This window comes from Cynocephalus volans, chromosome 15 (genome assembly GCF_027409185.1).
Source record: "Cynocephalus volans isolate mCynVol1 chromosome 15, mCynVol1.pri, whole genome shotgun sequence".
NCBI lineage: Eukaryota > Metazoa > Chordata > Mammalia > Dermoptera > Cynocephalidae > Cynocephalus > Cynocephalus volans.
In genome coordinates, this window is record NC_084474.1 from 45,430,610 (window position 1) to 45,451,796 (window position 21,187).

Genomic DNA, 21,187 nt, shown 5'->3' on the forward strand with positions numbered 1-21,187 from the left:
ATCCTGGAGGCATCCTGAATTCCACTTATTTTCTAAGCTCCACAGGAACTAAAGTACCTGCTAACTGCAATTTTGCTCAGTGACAGCTTTCAGCAAATTTAAGAAAACATTCAGGGCATTTTTTGAAAGGGGGATAGAAAAGCATTTCTGGAGAACAGGAGATGTAATCCATCCCTCCTCGTTGTTTTCCCTCTTTTAATTTTGACAAACACCGAATAAGGACACTCACTATTCGGAACTTTTCCAACTCCCAACCGCATCACAATTACTTTAAAAATGCGCGTCCCTGCCCTCCCCCCACCCTTTCCGCCCCCAATTGAGCCGGGGGGTCCGGGGCGGGCCTGTGCACCTGGTTTTTTAGCCAGTGAAGCAGGTAATGCTCATATTCGTGGACGTTTGAGAGCCACTTAAGGGAGGAAGACTGACCCCTTACTGGAAGCCGGTCTTCCATAATCAGAACCTTTGGGGTGGGGCCCGGGCACCTGTGGTTTGGTGATTTCCCCAGGTGACTGTGATGTGGGGCCAAGGGCGAGGAGCGCCCGGAAGCTCCGGCGTCCGCACCCGGGCAGCGCGAAGCGCGCTAAGGTGGGTTCCCGCCGAGGGGCGGGAAGAGCGGCCTTTCCCGGGATCCTCGGCGGGGTCGGAGGCCGCGCTGCCCACAGGGATTTCCCCCGGGCTGTCCCGCTGGCCGAGTGAGCAGCTCCTCTTCCGCTCGGCCCTCGGTCGTCTGGGCGCGCATCCACCGGCCTCGCCATGCTCCCACTCGCCGTGTCGGGCGCGCGCGGAGCGGCGGCGGGGCGCAGGCCTGGATCTCGATGGCCCCCACAGCCGTCCGGTGGGCCGGCCGACCTCGGCCCCCGGCCTGCGCAGCCTCCGCTCCGTCAGGGCCGGCCCCTCACCCCGTCCACGGCTCCACCAATCGCGGGCCTCGACCGCTCCCGCCGCACCTGCGAGGAGGAGCCCGCGCGCCGCCGCCGCCGCCGCCGTCGCAGCGTCCCCGCCCCGCTCCGCCCCCAGCGCGGCGCCTCGAGATCACCCGCCGCCGGCGCCGGGCTCCGCACGGGTGAGGAGCGGAAGCCTCTGTCCCGAGGCGGACTCCCGCGTCACAGAGCCCGGGCGGCCACGGGGAGGTGCGGAGCGGGGGCGCCCGGCGGACTCCGCGACCCCCGGCGAGCGGGCGCCCCGAGCGGGCAGCCCCTCCGGGGAAGGCGGCGGCGGCCGCGTTGGCCGCGCTCGGGCGCCCCTCGCGCGTCGCTCCATGCCCGTGTGGTGCTGTCGCTGTTCCCTGGCCGGTCATTTCAGGTGACTTCCCCCCCGGGGACTGGAGGGGAGCCGGTGGGGGGGGTGGGGTGGGGAGCGCTGTCGGGCCCCGTGGCCGGGAGTGGGCTGGGGTGAAGGGCGAGCGCCTGGACCGCAGCGTCCTACCGCCGCGGCCCGCTTCGGCCGCTCCTGCTCGGGGCTCCTTGCTTCGGGGAACCCTACTCTGTTGTCCCCTTTCCCTGCACTGGCCCGCGCGGGTCCCGGACTACGAGATGGGCTAGGCCGGGGTGAGTCGGTTACGGCGAACGGAAACATCCAAGTAGTACAAAGTTTTAGTAAGGGCTCCACGATGGGCCTCCGTCTAAAAAAAAAAAAGAAATTTAAAAAATGCTGATAAGTTACTGGGTTGAAGGAACGTAGAGGAGTACGTTTTAGTGTCGTCATCTAGTTGCAGATAGGTTCTGACTTAAGATGTTAGTCACCTCAAACCATGTATGGTGGAGAAATGTGGCGATTGTACAGTCTTATTTAGGGGGTGATAAAAGTAATATAGTTTTAAAATAAAAGAGAATATGTGTTGTAGATCTGACACAGTTGGCCAACACTTAGGTCAGTTATAGAGAGAAGGACCAAAGACATTAGAAACTGGTTTTAACCGTGACGTAAAAGAAATTTTAAGCTTAGGGAAGACTTTAGTGCTTTGCTTTATATACATATTGGAATGTTTCAGAATAATGATGTGAAATACTTCTTTTTTGGTAAAATATGAAACTCTGATCAAGAGTTTTTAAATTGGGGTCCATAGAAAGAATTTAGGTTGTCCATGAACTTGGATGGAAAGAAAGGTATATTATTTCATTAAACCTTAAAAACTAACATTTACTTTAATTATGCATGTAAGCAACAAATCACAATAGTATTTGTGAGCCATCAGTGGAAATCACAAATATTTCCATATCACATTACAGGTACAGATATCTAGAAATACTGTTTGTGCTTATTTTTTCAAAATTACAATAATTATCACACATCACTGATCTTGTTATTTAATGCGGTAGAGAAGCATAGACAAATATATCACAATTTTATTTTTTATGACTATTTTAGTTTAATTCATTTTCTTGTAAATCCTGCATGTATTTAATAACACTGGTCAGAGAAGAGGTCCACAGGCTTCACCAAATTCCAAAGGGGATGTAAGGCACAGAGAAAGTTCAGAACTCCTGTTGTAATAGCAACAATCCAGGCTTGTCCAGCTTCTCAGTGAGTTTTGTATGAGTCTCTACATTCTGGATATTAAAAAATTGTTTTATGTAATAAACTGCAGGATTTTAACTTCTAGGCAAATTTGTTCGTTGAGTGCTTAACAGTGGTTTGAGTGTCAGATTCACTTTGGAGAGTTTTAGAAAACACGTTTCTCTAGTGAAAACTTGTTAAACTGAAGTCCCTGAGAAACTGACATGCCTTTCAGAAAATACTACTGAAAAGCCTTTTGACACCTTTTGGCGTACAGTTGAAATCTAAGGGGACAGCCTGGAACTTGTACCCTTTCAACTGACCCTAGTTGGTGAATATCGTGTGCTACCTCTGTGCATGGAAATTTGGAGTAGGAAATGAAAACAAAATATTTTCTGTATTTTGGTTTTTGAGGAACAAAAGAAAACAAGACTGCTAGCCAAAAAGTAAACGTTATGATTAACAGACCACACTTCCGTTGTAAAAACAGTTCTGTTGTGTTTAAAATTAAAAAAACAAACAAACAAAAAAAACCCCAAAAACCCGTTTACCTGCTCCTTAGGAATATCTTTTAAATTTACTAATGCTATTCTTTGAGCAGTTTGATTAGAAGCATTTGTTTTAAAACAGGTTGTGACAGCATCTACATTTTGGATCTTGTCTTAACATGTGAATAGATAAGTACTATGGGAGAACTGTCCACTAACGTTCCAAGGGAGAAAAACCGCATACTTCCTGTTCTGGAAAGTGAAGAGTGTGACTTACTTCATTTGTGACTTTAGAACCTTCTTCTCATGTGGTAGTATCAATTTAGTAAAATTTAGGATTATGATTCCAAAGACTATAAAAATTCAGATAGTATAGTATTTTATTTTAGTTTGAGCGATCATTTAAAGAAATACTGCTGTGATGTGGGAAAAGTCTTTTTGTTATCCAAGTATATGTCTACACCATTCTTTTAAATTTGTTTGAAAACTTTGGACTGTAATATTTCAAAAACAGAAAATGGAAGGCCTCTAAAATCAATGTAAATGTCAAATAGTCTTAACTTGATGCCTAACAATAGGGTTACTATTTTTGCATGTGCCTAAGGTGCTGTTCTTTACTATTTCCTAAATGTCATTGTATGTATTTTCCAATTTAATTGGTGCCCCAAATAAAGGGAAAGTAGATTTTTATTATTCAAAATAAATTTTTGTTGTAAGTAAAATAGTTATTCATCATATTGGAAATTTAAAGTGGAAATTAACACTATGATAGTCCTGAGATATAGCATGCATATACTATAGAAAATGTACAGCAATACTAAATTTATAACTTAGGCTCTGAATTTTTTTAGGAATAATAGTTACTAATAGGCCGTTGTTTCATTGTTGCTTTATGTAAAACCAGTGAACCATACTTTCATTTTTCTATTTCCTTCTCTTGAATCAGAGTTTTTTCTAATATCTTCTTGTTAAACCACTATGAAATTTACCAAATAGCATACAAATTTATTACAAATAGTTTGTCACACAGGTTACACCAATGATTGCTGAAAAATTCAAACAAATTACCTATACTGAGTAAATTTAGATAAGCTAATGTGTAGAGAATTTAATTAAGCTAAAACTTTGGCTCTTCTTACTCTACTAGAGTCAAATCTCTTGAGACCACCCCCACACAAAAAACTGCTAGACCTATTATATGAACTCAGCAATATTGCATGATACAAGATCAACATACAAAATGAATTGTATTTGTATACACTGATAATTAACAATCTGAAAATGAAATTAACAAAACAATTTTATTGTAGTATCAAAGATAGTGAAATCCTTAGGAATGAATTTAATAACAACAACAAAATGCATAATTTGTATACTGAAGACTATAAAACATTGTTGAGAGAAATTAAACAAGACCTAAATAAAGGGAAAAGAATTATTGTGTTCATACTCCTGGAAGTGAGCTACAGATTTAATGCAATGCTATCAAAATCCTAGTTGCCTTTTTTTGCACAAATTGACAAACAGATCCTAGAATTCATATGGAAATGCAGAGGACCTAGAATAGCCAAGGCAGTCTTGAAAAAGAACAACAGAATTGGAGGACTCACATTTCCTGATTGTAAAACTAACTACAATGCAACAATAATCAAGACAGCGTGGTGCTGGCATAAAAATAAACATATAGATCAATGGAACAGAATTGAGCGTTTAGAAATCCTTACATTTATGGTGAATTGATTCTTGTATCCAGAATATGTAAAGAACTTGTAAAGCTCAGCAATAAAAAGAACAAATAGTTCAGTTAAAAAACAGGCAAAGGATTTGAGTGTATATTTCTCCAAAGAAGATATTCGAGTGGCAGATAAGCACATAAAAGATGCTTAATGTTATTAGTCATTAGAGAAATGCAAATGGAAACTGCAGTGAGATGCTACTTCACACTCACTAGGATGGCTAAAATAAAAGACAGATAATAACTAGTGTTGACAAGTATGTGGAGAAATTGGAACCCTTGTATATTGGGAATGTAAAATGGTGAAGCCACTTTGGAAAACAGTTTGGCAGTTCCTTAAGATATTAAATATAGAGTGTATGGTCAAGCCAATGCACTTGTATACCCTAGAAAAATGAAAACATTTGTCCACACAAAAACTAGTACGTGAGTGTTCATAGCAGCATTGTTCATAATAGTCAAAAAGTGGAAACAATCCATATATTCATCAACTGATGAATGAATAAACAAAATGTGGTATATCCATGCAATGTAGTATTATGTAGGCATCAAAAGAAATTAAGTACTGATATGTGCAACAACACAAGTGCACTCTGAAAACATGCTGAGTGGAAGAAGCCAAACACAAAAGGCCACATATTGTATGAGTGGTTCCATTCGTATGAAATGTCCAGGATAGGCAAATCCAGTAAGATGGAAAGGTTAGTGGTTGCCAGTGGCTGGATAGAGGGGATAATGGAGAGTGACTGCTAATGGGTGGGTGGTATGTTTTTGGGGTGGTAAAAATTTTCTGGAATTAGTGGTAATGATTGCACAACCTTGTGAATGTACCAGAAACTACAGAATTATACACTTAAAAAGTGTGAATTTTATATGTGAATTATATCTCATTAAAGGTCTTATCTTAAAAAAAAAAAAAAAGGCATTTTCTTTGGTCTAGGGCCTGGTCAAGTGATCTATTGTTTCACTGATGTTTTTGACATCTTAAAAGCTGTTTTACTTTCTTGGCTAACAGAAGCCCAACAGAGGGCGTTCTATTTCTAATTGAGGTAACCTCAAGTTACTTTTTTTTTTTTTTTTTTTTTTTTACGTAGAAACTGATTGTTTGAGAGGACAAGTCAGTGTATTGAAAGGTATTTGCCTATAAAATATGTAGTAAATATATAATTAATATCTGTAATAAAATTCTAAGGCTTGTCAGGAAAAAAATTGCTTGAGTTAACTTGACTTAGAATATTAAATGACTTGTAATAATGAGTTATACAAAAATTGAATTCTACTGTACCTTTAAGTGAAAGTGATTTGGAGTTTCTTTAAACCAACCCTCCTTTTCAAGCCCTGGTTTGTACTTAGGGAATTTGAATATTAAGTATTCATTTTACAGTATTTATTGGTAAACTTAAACTGGTAAAGGCATTTCAGATCATTGGATTTTGTTTATAAAATCAGCTATGGTAGTAACTACTAAAATACCTTCCTTCTTAGTCATTTTCAAAAGATCATCAGTTTACTTTCAGAATGTATAGGATATCAGATAATATTTAAATAATCTAGCTTATTAAATGTATATACTCTCAAGTTGACTCAACTCCAAGCATATCTCCCTCTCCCCCTCCCTGCCATTTTTTTTAAATTAGAAATTTTAGTTAAGATTTGAAGAAGGAGCCGGCCAGTTAGTTCAGTTGGTTAGAGCAGTGTTATAACACCAAGGTCAAGCGTTTGGATCCCCTTACTGGCCAGCTGCCAAAAAAAAAAAAAAAAAAAAAGGATTTGAAGAAGGAAACATCTTTGTAGTTACCAAGACCTTAGAGTAATGATCGTTTTTTTGTTATTTCCCTGGATATATATATATATATATATGGAAGCAACAATGTTTGATGTAGGGATGTTGGGGAGAGACTGAAGATGAGGTCAGCATCTCCTGAAAAAGAATCATGGCCTTTACCACAACAACAATATTAATTGGGCCTGGATAGCCAAAATGACTGTGGTCACAAGCCTCCATAAGGACCTGGGGAATCTGTCCTTTGCACACACTTTGGAGAAATATTAGGGACAGGCCGGGTTGTAAAACACTCGTGTTGAATGCAGATGCGAAGAAGCGGAAGCAGGCAAGACAGTATGTGCATTTGCATCTGATCAGAGGCAGTAGTTGGAGTGATTCTGATGGATTGAGCCTAAAACACTTTCTTCCATGGGCAGGCTTGCAGTGTGACAGGGCTACCTATTTTGGTCAAAAGGGGCCATGTGAGAGGAGTCCACATACTTGGGGATAGAGGTTACTTTGGTTCAGGAAAACTCTCAGTATTCTTTACATTTATCCATCTCCTCTGGAAATCAGTGATTTGACTTGAGTCCTGTGAAATAACTGATCCATTCCATATTTATCATTTTGGGAATAGTAATAAGCACACTCACCCACTGAGAGGTACTCAGTTTAATACTCCAGACATTGTGGGTGTTGCTGACTGTATGAAGATGAAAAATAATTCTGGGATTCTATTCTGAGTAATCTGTAGTGTTAACTCAGAACATTAACCATGTTCAGGGGATACTCCACTTAATATGTTTTTAATTTTAATGTTTTTTGAGAGTAGAAATGTATAAACTTCATTTATTTATCAAAAGGAATAATTTATAATATATAAGTACAGTAACTTTTCCTTAAAATATATGTGATTATGTATTGTTTTCAGTTCACTCACCTTTTAGTTAATGAGAAAAAAGTAGAGGAGAAACTAGTCATTCCTAGGGGATCTCAGAGAGTTGTAAAATCCCAAATACAATGCTGGATCTTTAGTCATTAAATAGAGCTGCTTATTTAATAGGGACTTGCTTAAAAGATACTAACGAGATAGCAGCTGTCTAGGGTTTTTGACCATTAAAGTGGTGTAGGTGGACATGTAGCTAAGCTGCTAATTTGAAAGCATTAACCTAGAAGGATTTCCTTTTTCCTTCTATGGAACTATTGAATATTTTTGCTATATTTACTGTATCTCTTGGTTTTCTTTGTTTGTTTTTGTTTTTAAGAAATTATAGTGACACTGAAACCGAAGGAGAGATTTTTAATTCCTTAGTGCAATATTTTGGTGATAATTTGGGGCGAAAAGTTAAAGCGATGCCATTAGTTGAAGAAACTTCTTTACTTGAAGATTCATCAGTGACTTTGCCTGTGGTGATAATAGGTATGTTATTGCATTTTACTTCTTAAAGTTACAGTTGTGATCCTTATTATTTTTATATATCTACAGTTAGGATTGTATTGAAAAGTATTCTTAGATTGTTTGCTATGTTCAAGTAACTAATAACCAAATATTTGGAGAGAGTGTCTTGGTTTATCTGATGTTAGAGTCAGTGTTAGAATACAATATCTTCATTGAAGGACTGATATTACTATATGTGTGTATGTGTGTATATTTTTTGTTTGTTTTTGGTGGCTGGTTGGTATGGGGATCCAAACCCTTGACCTTGGTGTTACAACACTGCACTCTAACCAACTGAGCTAACTAGCCAGCCTCTATGTTATTTTAAAATATCGCTTATCATTTGTGTTAACTATATGACAGTGTCATGGTAGTGATGATAACCAATATTATTAGAGCTGTGTACTGAGTATTCTGTGTTTATTATTGGAGTATACCTTACAACTCTATAACTTTCTGATGTTGGAAGGGTGGATACAGACAGGGAAGCTGACTTATGTTTAGTGACTTGTGTAAATTGGTAACCAGTGCTCAGTTAGCAGTGACATTATATTACTCTGCAGTAATGTTTGTAATTACCTTAACCATAACATTACTATTATATATCCTTTGTACCACTTCAACAGATAGGCATAGAAGGTATTAAAATTTAAATTATCAATGAAACATACTTAAAGAGTTTTTATAGATTATTTTCATTGCATGCATTTAATTACCTGTCATGTATATTTTTTACCTAATACTCAAACTCAAGAAAGTCAAACAAGTACTATAGTGAAAGCCAAGCCAGAGGAGAGAATTATGGGACATGAGTGCCTTATGATTTCCTGAGTTTATTTGATAGCTTGTTTCAAAGTTAGTAGGAAGAGAAGAAAAGTGATGTACTCTGACTGGCGTATGGGAGATCCTAGGAAGGAAGGAAGGAAGAAAAAGGAGGATAGTGAGGTTGTTTTTCTATAGTAGATGCCCCTCTAGGGGATATGATGGAGATGACAGTTTTGTAGTAGTTACCATCCAAGGTAGATCTCAGGAGCTATACGTTTCATTTTCCCTCTTATGTCCAACCCAGTTTTTTTTTTTTTTTTTTCCCTTCCTTCCTGGATGTCTTGGAATAAATAAGGAACCCTGTCTTCTTGTCTGGCTAGGCTATAGGAGAGTCAGAAAAGGAAACAGATCACTTCATCTACACCTGCCCACCTCACTTCGCCCAAAGCAATCTATCCCTGTTTGACCTCAGCTAAGCTTAACCTAATGTATATAGGGCTTTTACTGTTGGCAGTAGCACCACTAGCCAAAGCACAGATAAAGATCTAATTTCCTTGATATGTATGTTGGATTTCTGTTGATGTTGTAACAAATTACCACAAACCTAGTGGCATCAAACAACATAAATGTATTATCGTACTGTTCTATAAGTCAGAAGTTCAACATGGGTCTGAGTGGGCCAAAATCAAGGTGTCGACAGAGGTGCGTTAACTTTCTGGAGGCTCTAGGGAAGAATTTGTTTCCTTGCAATTTCTCATTTCTAGAGGCTGTTCACATTCTTTGGCTTCAGGCTCTCTTCTGGGTCTTCAAAGCCAGTGAAGTCATTTCTTTCTTAACCTTTCATCATCACCCTCTAATCACAGCTGGGGGAAGTTCTCTGTTTTTAAGGACTCATGTGATTAGATTGGACCCACCTGGATAGTCCAGGATATTTACTCTCCATGTCAAGGTTCTTAATCACATCTACAAGGTCCTTTATTGTGTAAGGTAATATTTGCAGGCTCTGGGGGTTAGGATTGGAACATCTTTGGGGATGAGGGGATTATACTTCTCTGTACCAGGATATATTTCTCTATGAACTGCCTATTTTTCTATCATTGCCTATTGTCTTTTGAGTGTTGTATCTTTTTTGTTTCAAGGAATTTAGCTCTTTATCTCAGATCCTAACTCCCCTTATATATCATTTATTTATTTATTTTAATAAATAGGCTTTATTTTTTAGAACAGTTTTGATTTACAGAAAAATAAAGCAGAAAGTACAGGTAGTTCTCATATATTTCTCCTTCCCCCCACCAATTTCCACCATTAATAAAATTAACATCTTGCATTGGTGTAGTACGTTTGTTGCACTTGATGAATCAGTACATTATTATTAACTAAAATCTATAGTTTACATTAGGGTTCACTCTTTGTTATGTATAGTTCTGTGGGTTTTGCTAAACGTATAAAGTCACGTATCCACTATTACAGTATCATACAGAATGGTTTCACTGCCTTAAAAATCTGTGCTCCACCTATTTATACCTTTCCTCAACCCCACTCTCCAGCAATTACTGATCTTTCTACTGTCTCTATAGTTTTGCCTTTTCTAGAATGTCATATAGTTAGAATTATAGACTATGTAGCCTTTTCAGACTTTGACTTAATATACATTTATGATTCCTTCATGTCTTTTTGTGGCTTGATAGCTCATTTCTTTTTATCACTGAATAATATTCTATTGTGTGGATATACCACAGTTTGTTTATCCATTCACCTTTTGAAGGACATCTTGGTTGCTTCCAATTTCTGACAGTTATGAATAAAATTGCTATAAACATTCACATGCAGGTTTTTGCACAGACATGTTTTCAACTAATTTGGGCAGATACCTAGGAGTGTAATTGCTGGATCATATATAGTAAGACTATGTTTAGCTTAGTAAGAAACTGCCAAACTGTCTTCCAATGTGGCTATATAATTTTTTTACACTTGATGAACCAGTATTGGTATGTAATTGTTGACTAAAATCTGTATTTTATATTAAGGTCCCAGTAGCAATGAAAGAGAGTTCCTTGTTGCTCTATATTCTTGTCAGCATTTGGTGTGGCCTATACATATTTTGGATTTTTTAGCCATTCTGATAGATGTGTAGTGGTATCTCATTGTTATTTTAATTTGTAATTCCATAATAAAGAATAATGTTTAGGATCTTTTCATATACTTATTTTCCATCTGCATATTATCTTTAGTGAGGTGTCTGATCAGACTTTTTGCCTACTTTTTAAAAAATTTTTTTGGTGGTTGGCCAGTACAGTGATCAAACCCTTAGATCTTGGTGTTATCAGCACCACACTCTAACCAACTGAGCTATCAGCCAGCCTTTCGCCTGCTTTTTAATTGGGTGTTTTTTTTTCTTTTTTTTCCCCCTCGTGACCCGCACTCAGCCAGTGAGTGCACCAGCCATTCCCATATAGGATCCGAACCCGCGGCGGAAGCGCCGCCGCGCTCCCAGCGCCGCAGTGCTCCCGAGTGCGCCACGGGCTCGGCCGGGTGGTTTGTTTTTTATTGTTGAGTTTTAAGAGTTATCTGTATTTGAAAATATTTTCTCACAGTCTGTGACTTGCCTTTTCATTTTCTTAGCAATGTCTTTTGCAGAACAAAAGTTTTAAATTTTAATGTTGTCCTACTTACGAATTTTTTCATCCTGCTTTTGGTGTTGAATCTAAAAGATTATTACCAAACCCAAGGTCACCTAGATTTTCTGCTAAGTTATCTTCTAGAAGTTTTATAGTTTTGCATTTTACATACAGGCTGATGACTCATTTTTAATTAGTTTTTGTGAAAGGTGTAAGGTTAGTATCTAGATTTACATTTTTGCATGAAGGTGTCCAGTTGATCCAGCACCATTTGTTGAAAAGACTATTCTTTCTCCATTGGATTGTCTTTGCTCCTTTGTCGAAGATTAGTTGACTACATTTGTGTGGGTCTGTTTCTGGGTTCTCTATTCTGTGCCATTTATCTATTTGTCTGTTCTTTCACCAATTCCATACTGTCTTCTTTACTGAATCGTTATAATAAGACTGAAAGTTGAGTAATGTCAATCCTCTAACTTTGTTCTTCTTTAATATTGTGTTGGCTACTCTGGGTCACTGCCTTTCTATATAAACTTTAGAATCAGTTTGCCAGTGTCTACAAAGTAGTTTGCTAGGATTTTTTATTGGGATTTCATTAAATCTATAGATTAAGTTGTAAAGAACTGATGTCTTGACAGTATAGTTTCTTATCCATGAACGTGTAATATCTTCATTTATGTAAATTTTCTTTGATTTCTTTCAACAGGTTTTCCTCATATAAATCTTGTACATATTTTGTTAGATTTATACCCAAGTATTTCTTTCTTTTTTTTTTTTTGGTGCAAATGTAAACTGTGTTGTGTTTCTAATTTCTAATTTTACTAGTTCATTGCTGGTCTGTAGGAAAACAATTGACTTTATGTATATTGACCTGTATCCTGCAACCTTGCTATAATTGCTTGCTAATTCCAGGAGTTTCTTTTGTCAGTTCTTTAGGATATTCTACATAGATAATAATGTCATTTGTGAACAAAGACAATTTTATTTCTTCCTTCTCAATCTGTATATCTTCGATGTCCTTTTCTTGGCTTATTGCATTCGCTAGGACTTACACTGTGTTGAGTAGAAGTGGTGAGAGGGGGCATTTTTATCTTGCTCCTGATCTTAGAGGGAAAGCATCTTGTTTCTCACCATTAAGTATGATGTTAGCTGTAGACTTTTTTGTGGATGCTGTTTATTATGTTGAGGAAGTTCCCCTCTATTCCTAATTTGTTGAGTTTTTGGTTTTTGGGGTTTTTTCCATGAATGGATGTTGGAATTTGTCAAGTGCTTTTCTGCATCTGTTGATAATAGCATATGGTTTTTCTTCTTTAGTTTTTTATCTCTTTTTGATTCCAGAAAATTAGCTCTTTGCCTTAGATCCTAACTCCTACTATTTGTTCTTTGTTTTTAATTTGTACCAAGTCAAATGGTTTCTTTGCCTTTTTGTCTTTTGGGCTTTCTAGCATGCTTAAAAGCTTTCCATTCCAGCATTCCAGGTAGAAATATTACCCCTTGTCTAATATTCTTATGGTCTTTCTTTTCTTATTCACATCTTTGAGTATATTTTATTTGGGATAACGTATTAGGTAAGGAACAGGATTCTTTTGTGATGGCTAGCAGTTTTCCCAGTTGGATTAAATTTGTGATAGAGATAATAAAGAAGTGGCAACCCAGACTAAAGGAGCTGCATAAATGGAAGTAGTTCAACAGGGTTCAATGGGAAATTCAGTTTGGTTTTAGTTTAAGCTTATAAACATGTCGAGAGACAGTGTTAGGTGCTGGGACTGGAAAGGTGGTTGAGACCAGAACATAGAGAACACTGGATCGTCAGAAACGAGCAGTTAAGGCTTTTAGAATAGAGGGGTGATTTGATGAGGATTGTGTGCTACCAAAACTCATCTAATTGCAGTATGTGAAATGATTTGGGAGTGGATGAATCTTAGGAAGGAGAAATTGCAGGAGCCTTTTGTCTTCTAGGTGAGAGTATAGCAGTGAGAATAGCAAAGACAACTGACAGGCTATAGTTGGCAAAATTGGTTTAGAGCCAGAAACTGATTAATTTTGGATTTTGCTAGTACCATGCTTGGAGGTTGGATAGAGTTTAAAGGAGAGGGTACCTAAATTAAGGGACACATGAGTTTGCTTTTGTACACATTGTGTTTAAGTTAATAGGTGGAGTAAAGAAGTAACATATGGAAATGTGGGATATATTCTTGGGAAAGAGGCCAGCCTAGAGAACAGATTTTGGGAGTCCATAGTATGGAGTTGAAGCCTTGAGTAGACAAGATTCCCAAAAGAAGAGAGAAGGCAAAGGTTAGAATCTTGTGAAACACCTAATTTTAAGAGATTAGAGAAGGAAGAATTGGTGAGGATTGAGTCATATTTGAAGTAAGAGAAAAAGCCAAGGAACAAGAGTATTAAGATGTATGGATATATCTCTTTTCACTTTTATTTTTTTTTTTAAATAGGAAATGGACCCTCAGGAATATGCCTTTCTTATATGTTATCAGGCTACAGACCATATTTATCATCAGAAGCAGTACACCCAAATACAATTTTACATAGTAAATTAGATGAAGCAAGACATCTTTCCATTGTTGATCAGGTATTATTTCTTATATGTCAATTTTTAAATTTTTTTAATGCTGAAACAAGACTATTTTTTATTTATATAAGCATTGTTTCTTATTTGAAAATCCTTTATTCCAAATAACTCTTTCTATTATTATTATTTTAGATTCATAAATATATTCTGCTGAGTTACTTGTATTTATTTTCTTGACTTTATTAGAGCAGAATTTCCCAAATTATTTCCTGATGGTGTTTTAATAGGTACTGTATTACTCAAATAAATTTGAAAAGTGTTGCTTTGTATTATTGGAGATCATGGTAGACATTAGCATGTTAAAGGCATCTTTAAGTTTTAAAGTGTAAGGATCTGGTTAGCTTTGTTAAAACCCAACCTTTTCCTGTATATGTTTGACCAAAGAATATTAAGATCTCAGTGAACCTCAGTGTTCTATAGCAGACCATCTGGGAAATGCTAGATTAGAGTAATGATCCTTTACCATTAACTGTTTTGGCTTTTTTCAAACTCTACCTTTTTTTATTCAGGACTTAGAATACTTGTCTGAGGGCCTTGAGGGCCGATCATCCAATCCAGTTGCAGTGCTTTTTGACACACTTCTTCATCCAGATGCTGACTTTGGGTATGATTATCCATCCGTTTTGCATTGGAAACTAGAACAACATCATTATATCCCACACTTAGTTCTTGGTAAAGGTCCACCTGGTGGGGCTTGGCATGTGAGTATATTTTTCTTAGTATTTTAGCATATGTGAATTAGTATATGATTGTTAAGCATTGTGATAATACTGTTATATATGATGTTTATCACACTTTTATCTAAGAAGAATTTTAGTTCAGTTAGTTAAATATGGATTAATTACTAATAGTAGTTAATTAAGCCAAATTTGATTACTGATACAGTCAGAATAAGCATTTCTCTATACTATCTCATAAGAATTACATAGAAAAAAAAAATTCAGGAGTATTTTGCATAATAAAAATTTATTTATTTATTTATTTTAAGTTTACACAATCTCACACAGTATTTCAAACCAACATTTATTATTTCTCTATATTTTCAAGATCTTAAATAAAAATGTAAAAGAAAGAGGTTGTGTTAGTCTCTTTTTATGCTGTAGCAGAACACCATAGAATGGGTAGCTTAAACAACCAGTCTAGACTTCAGAATTATGATTGGTGGCGGGAAAGGAACTGTCTTGTTGCTAAGTTTTAAAAATCTGTTAAAATTAAAATGGAAAAACATCGTTTTGGAAACTGATGAACATTTTTCCTTTTGTTTAAAAAGTGAAAATATTGATTTGTTCTTTAACATGATATTGTACATTTGAATTTCATGTTGATCATAGGCCAAAGCTATCAACATTGTGAGGACATCGGGGTAATGCTGTAACTTTGTTTTGTAAATGTAAAAGATGAAAGAAGAAATACATATGTATAATACAAAATGATGAAAGTATATAAAAAGTTTATTAGAATAAAGTTTCAGAGGTAATTTACACATGCAGTTAGGACTGCTTGAGCACACCAGAGTCTTAATTATGGTAAATGAGATGGATTTGGCTAAAAAAAAAAAAAGTCCATGTTACTTCTTAATTGTGTTTTTGACTGTACTTTTTTTTATTCTAATAGAATATGGAAGGCTCCATGTTGACAATCAGCTTTGGAAATTGGATGGAGCTACCTGGACTTAAATTTAAGGATTGGATGTCTAGCAAACGAAGGTAAAGATCAAACTGTGTTAAAAATTCTTTGGTGTATAATGAAAAAGAGACCGTGAGAATATTTCAAAATGTTTGTGATTCTGTCTTGGATGAAGAATATAAATGTACATATCTTTCAAATAAAAATTTCTCCTTGAAGCAGTGATTATAATAAGCTAGTTTCCATTTAGAGCTACTATAAAACTAAGCACAGAAGTAAGGGATTGTTTACAGATTGGTTTCCTGTGACTTTGTTTATCACAGATTTATCCCACTCTCCTGTTAGATCACCCTCTGTTTAGTTACTTTCTTATCCACCTGAATGTCATTTTCCACACTTTTGTGAGTGTATTTTTAGCTTCATGTATGCATGTCTCATGTGTACATCCTAAAGTGTTTGACTTTCAGGGTAAAGAGTATGTACTGTGTAATTGATCATGTAGAGTGATGGAATAAAATAGAATCTGGGCTATGGTTGGCTACTTGGGTATGAAGGTAAATATTTAATAAAAGATATGAAAGTAAGAAGAAATCTCATCTTGGAAGAATACAAGTTTACCTATTTGGGGGGAAAGAACCCCATACTTAAAAAGAGAAATACAAAAATCCCTATCATTTACAACGATAGTAAATATTAAAATTAGATAGGAATTACTAACACAGAGAATCTACTCAAATTTGACTACTCACAGAAACAAATTAAAAGCAGGAAGTTACTTAACCTTTATTGGAACGTGAATGTAACATTTGAGTACTTGACTTCTTGCTTGATAGAAACCATGTTAATCCTCGGAAATTTTCCTTAGAGGAAATTTAAGGAGCACAAATTTAGATTATCATGGGTAATTGACATTAAACCTTTCAAAAAATTTATTTTAGGTTTTTAAAAAAGCAATTATAAATGGGTTTGAAACTTAAAGTTGCAAAGTCAGGCAAGTTGTGCAAGTTCTTGATTTTCGTAAGTAAGCAAGTGGAATTGCTCAACATATTCTTCCCTTTGTAAAGTGGATAAGGAAGGGAAAGCTTTATGATTTATTTACCAGAAGTGTTTTATCTTTCTAAGTTATGTATTGTGTTTTGAAGCAGTATGTGAAAATGAATCTTGTGATAAATATTAGCTTTAGTTCCTACCTTTGTTAACAGCAGATTCTTAGGTCTGTAGAGGTTGGCAAGGTTTGAGTCATGACTGTATAACTTACAATGTTTTGTCCCTGGGAAAGAACTTAACCTAGTTGTCAATTTCCTACTCTGTAAAATGGAAATAATGATAGTAGTAACTACTGCATAGGGTTTCTGTCAAAATTGAGAGTTGATACATTCTAAATTTTAATTATAATCATTAAACTTTAAAAATAAAAATTTTTATGAACTTCTAATTATAAGTTACAGATGGTCAAGTTTTTAAGTTTTTGCCTTTATGATGATGTGAAAGTGATTTGAGTACCCATTTAAATCATTTTATTTTTCACTTTCAGTATAGTATTCAATAAATTACATGAGATATTTAACACTTTATTATAAAATAGGCTTTGTGTTAGAAGATTTTGCCCAACTGTAGGCTAATGTAAGAGTTTATACGATGTTCAGTGGGTTAGGTTTATTAAATGCATTTTCAACTTACAGTGGATTTATCAGGATGTGACCCCATCATAGGTCGAGGAGCATCCATATAATGAATTATGTCAAATGCTTTCGTTTGTTTTTACTGTTACTTATCTCTAATTGGAGCTGGGGGTTTAGGACATTGCTGCTTGTTGCTTTAAAAGTCAGGTGGAATGAAGTACATACTAATGTCCTTTTTTCATAAAGAACAGATTATATTTTTTGATCTTTTTATGAGCAGGAAAACACGTAGAGTGGAATGTGTTATATCTTATTATTTAGACATAAGATGATTTTGTTCAGCAGAAGATACATCTGAATTGTTTTCAGTCATTAGGAAAATGGAAAGCAACTTATTAAAAATAAAAGTCATGTCAAGATGGTGTAAATAATCTTTAAGAAGCATAGATATTAAACCGAGACCTATAATATTTCAATGATTATAATATAAAGTTACAGATTTGATAACTAATTATTTGTTATAATTAATTTAATTATAGTTAAATTATTACAATTGTAAGAAATTGACAGATTACAATTGTAAGAAATAAAAGTTTAATTTTCATATATCTACTTTTTAATCCATTTATTTAATGAAAATTTATCAAGCAGCTAATTTGAGCAGACACTGTGCATGGCACTGGGGAAACAAAGATGCATTATATACAGTATCTACCCTCATGAGATATTCCTGTTAATGAAACTAATTCATTATCCCTGTACCGGGCAGCCACCAAAAAAAAGAACAAAAACTAATTCATTAATGTTTGTATATAAAAAGAAAAAGGAAAAAAAGGCTTTCTTTGTAAAAATGTTTCAGTGATTTACAGCTAAGACAGTCCAGAGGAATTAAAAAGATATAAAAGCTTACTAGATGGAGAAGTAATAATCATGGAAACTAAAACCCCTCATAGGATATTTTTCCTTTTCCTTTTATAGGAGCCTAAAAGGGGATCGAGTTATGCCAGAGGAAATAGCTCGCTACTATAAACATTATGTAAAAGTCATGGGTCTTCAGAAGAATTTCAGAGAAAATACTTACATAACCTCTGTATCAAGACTCTATAGAGATCAAGATGATGATAGTCAAGACGGAGATATTTCAACAAAGCATTTACAGATAGAGAAGTCAAAATTTATCAAGAGAAACTGGGAAATCAGGGGTTATCAGCGAATAGCAGATGGTTCTCATGTTCCCTTCTGTCTCTTTGCTGAGAATGTAGCTCTGGCAACTGGAACATTGGATTCTCCTGCACATCTGGAAGTTGAAGGGGAAGATTTCCCATTTGTGTTTCATTCAATGCCTGAATTTGGAGCTACTATAAGCAAAGGAAAGTTGCGTGGCAAAGTGGATCCAGTGTTAATTGTAGGTTCTGGGCTTACTGCAGCTGATGCAGTACTATGTGCTTACAACAATAATATCCCTGTGATTCATGTATTTCGCAGAAGAGTAACTGATCCAAGCTTAATTTTCAAACAGCTTCCCAAAAAGCTTTATCCTGAATATCATAAAGTCTATCATATGATGTGTACTCAGTCATATTCTGTAGACTCAAATCTTTTATCTGATTATACCAGTTTTCCTGAGCACCATGTGCTTTCTTTTAAGTCGGACATGAAATGCATTCTTCAAAGTGTCTCTGGATTGAAGAAAATATTTAAGCTCTCTGCAGCAGTAGTATTGATAGGTTCTCATCCTAATCTATCTTTTCTGAAGGAACAAGGGTGTTACCTAGGCCATAACTCAAACGAGCCGATTACATGTAAGGGTAATCCTGTGGAAATAGATGCATATACCTATGAGTGTGTTAAAGAAACCAGCCTTTTTGCATTGGGTCCTTTGGTTGGAGACAATTTTGTTCGATTTTTGAAGGGAGGAGCACTGGGTATTACACACTGTTTAGCTACAAGACAGAAGAAAAAGCAGCATTTGTTTGTTGAAAGAGGAGGAGGAGATGGGATAGCTTAATGCAAGTTTACAGGTAATTTAAATGGACAGTTTACCATTAAAGATTTTTAATAGTGATTTTGCAGTGCACTGGCTTGAATTTTCTGGACTTGAATTAACTGGAGCAGAGCCTCAAGCTATATAGTAACTTCATTTTTTTAAAGTTACCAGAATTTGGTGTCCTAATTTATATTTTAATGTATCAAAGGTATCACTGTCAGACAAATAGAAACATTGACAGCTAGGTATACTTTAAGCTTTCACTTAACTGAAACATTCTTTTCTTCCAGGATTTATTTTTTGTGATCATTTTTGGTTATATCTTAAGTTTGATTCCGAAATATTATAGCTTTGAGTCTATAAAACTGCACAGTCATTATGCCAGAAATTGTCCTCACTATATAATGGGTCACCTTGCTACTCAAAGGATGGTCCAGTGACCTGAAGCATCAGTTTCATCTGTAGCTTGTTAGAAATGTAGACTTTCAGGCCCCACAACATATTTACTGAACCAGAAACTGCATTTTAACAAGATCCCCAAGGAATATGTGTGCTCGTTGAAGTTTGAGATACACTGGTCTGAATGAAAAGGGGATATAAGGGTATGTGTGCTGGGGTTGGGGTGGGGGCAAGGAGGCATTTACAACTCAGGTTTTATTTATTATAAAGTCATCAGTTGTATAAATCTAATTTATTACCAAATATGATGGTCTTTAAAAAAATATTTTTATTGTTGAAACCTTGACAGGAATGTCAAATTATTAACTTCTAATAATTTAAGCAGTCCAATAATGTTAGTATATACTTCGGCGTCTAAGAACCCGCCAAGATATTTTCCAGAGATTTATTCTCTACTTAACCACGCAATTCAATAAACTGTGGATGGAAGGAACTATTTATTTGTGTGTGAACATCGAGTTAATTTCTATCACTGAAACTTAAGATGTGGGCATAATATAAGTACTTCTAAAATTGTAATATTGTTTGAGTATTGTCAGAATTATTAAAGGTTAAAATTGAAAATAAGGTTAAAATCTTTCTTTTTCATTTCCAAGGCGATTATTACTTTGAGATCTTTAATAGTATTTGTTCATTGGAGATGACATAGCAGCTAATACCATAGTTATTTATTGGATTTATCTGCTCTAATTATCTTGATTTACATTATTTAGGTGTACTTAATGTCTGTATTTTCACACAAATGGCCAGAATTTTTAGTGTTAGATAAAAAAATCTTCTGGAGTTCTCTGTGGCAAATTGAATTTCGAATTTCACAGTCATTTTCTCTTTTTGGTATAATTATTTCATCTGGAATGTGTTCATTGAACCTCTATTCTATTTTTCTTAGAATTAACAAAAGTGGGCTAATGCGTTAGTATTTTTTGTTTGTTTTATTGCAATATTATGTGCTTAGTTTACTAGGATCATAATTTACCTTAAATATAACGGTCTAGAATATATTTGCTTCTGCTAGCTAATTGCTTCAGATGAGTTCTTAGACTCTTGATAACTGTCATGCCTGATTAAGTTTAATTTGATTTTTATAAACTATGCAATCCAGGTTTAGTTTCCTATTATGATGATAACTTTTTCCAAAATAATATTACACGTTAATGAAGTGGTATAACATCCTCTAACTGTACTTAATTCAGTATTCTCTTGCTTGCCTGTTTTTGATCTCTGAATGAGTTGGATTGGATGTTTTTCTTAATGTCACTAAATTAAAAATGACAGTATGATAAAGAAGTTTTCTGGCATGGATAAGTACTATTGTGACATCTCCTTGTGTCTCAAAAGTCTCCTCTTACTCAAGCTCAAGCAATAGCATTTTTGTGATGAGAGTATGCACTTAAAAACAAACAAAAAAAAGAATTTGGGGAAAATAAAGCTTCAGTAGTGCCCTAAATAAACTTGGTAGGTAATTTCATCTTTGGTAACCTCCCATTTCCCAAGTTTCCCTCAATCCTAGCTGTCCTGTGCAGTGTATGACATTCAAGCCTTTCTCTAATGTACTATATTCCTGTATTCTTTATCAGTTTCTGTCTCATAATTCCAAATCTTTC

General features: G+C 36.0%; 1 protein-coding gene across 3 annotated transcripts; it reads left to right on the forward strand.

The window, feature by feature from the left end:
• The first annotated feature begins 1,026 nt into the window (after positions 1–1,026).
• Positions 1,027–20,021, forward strand: OSGIN2 (oxidative stress induced growth inhibitor family member 2). Of its 3 annotated transcripts, none has more exons than XM_063079503.1 (6): positions 1,027–1,302; positions 7,750–7,904; positions 13,753–13,889; positions 14,399–14,590; positions 15,504–15,595; positions 18,116–20,021. In XM_063079503.1, exons 1-6 carry the CDS (start codon positions 1,259–1,261, stop codon positions 19,143–19,145), a joined length of 1,650 nt encoding a protein of 549 aa, XP_062935573.1. In that variant the 5' UTR covers positions 1,027–1,258; the 3' UTR covers positions 19,146–20,021. The 3 variants fall into 3 exon arrangements, with proteins under 3 accessions (XP_062935573.1, XP_062935574.1, XP_062935575.1); XM_063079505.1 differs by lacking the exon at positions 1,027–1,302 and adding an exon at positions 1,504–1,547; XM_063079504.1 differs by lacking the exon at positions 7,750–7,904.
• The last annotated feature ends 1,166 nt before the right edge of the window (positions 20,022–21,187 follow it).

Bases quoted from the DNA above. Each gene is read 5' to 3' on its own strand.
- OSGIN2 (XM_063079503.1), top strand. From the start codon at position 1,259: ATGCCCGTGTGGTGCTGTCGCTGTTCCCTGGCCGGTCATTTCAG. The intron at 1,303-7,749 runs GTGACTTCCCCC...TTTGTTTTTAAG, and splicing joins TCCCTGGCCGGTCATTTCAG to AAATTATAGTGACACTGAAA. The intron at 7,905-13,752 runs GTATGTTATTGC...TTTTTTAAATAG, and splicing joins TTTGCCTGTGGTGATAATAG to GAAATGGACCCTCAGGAATA.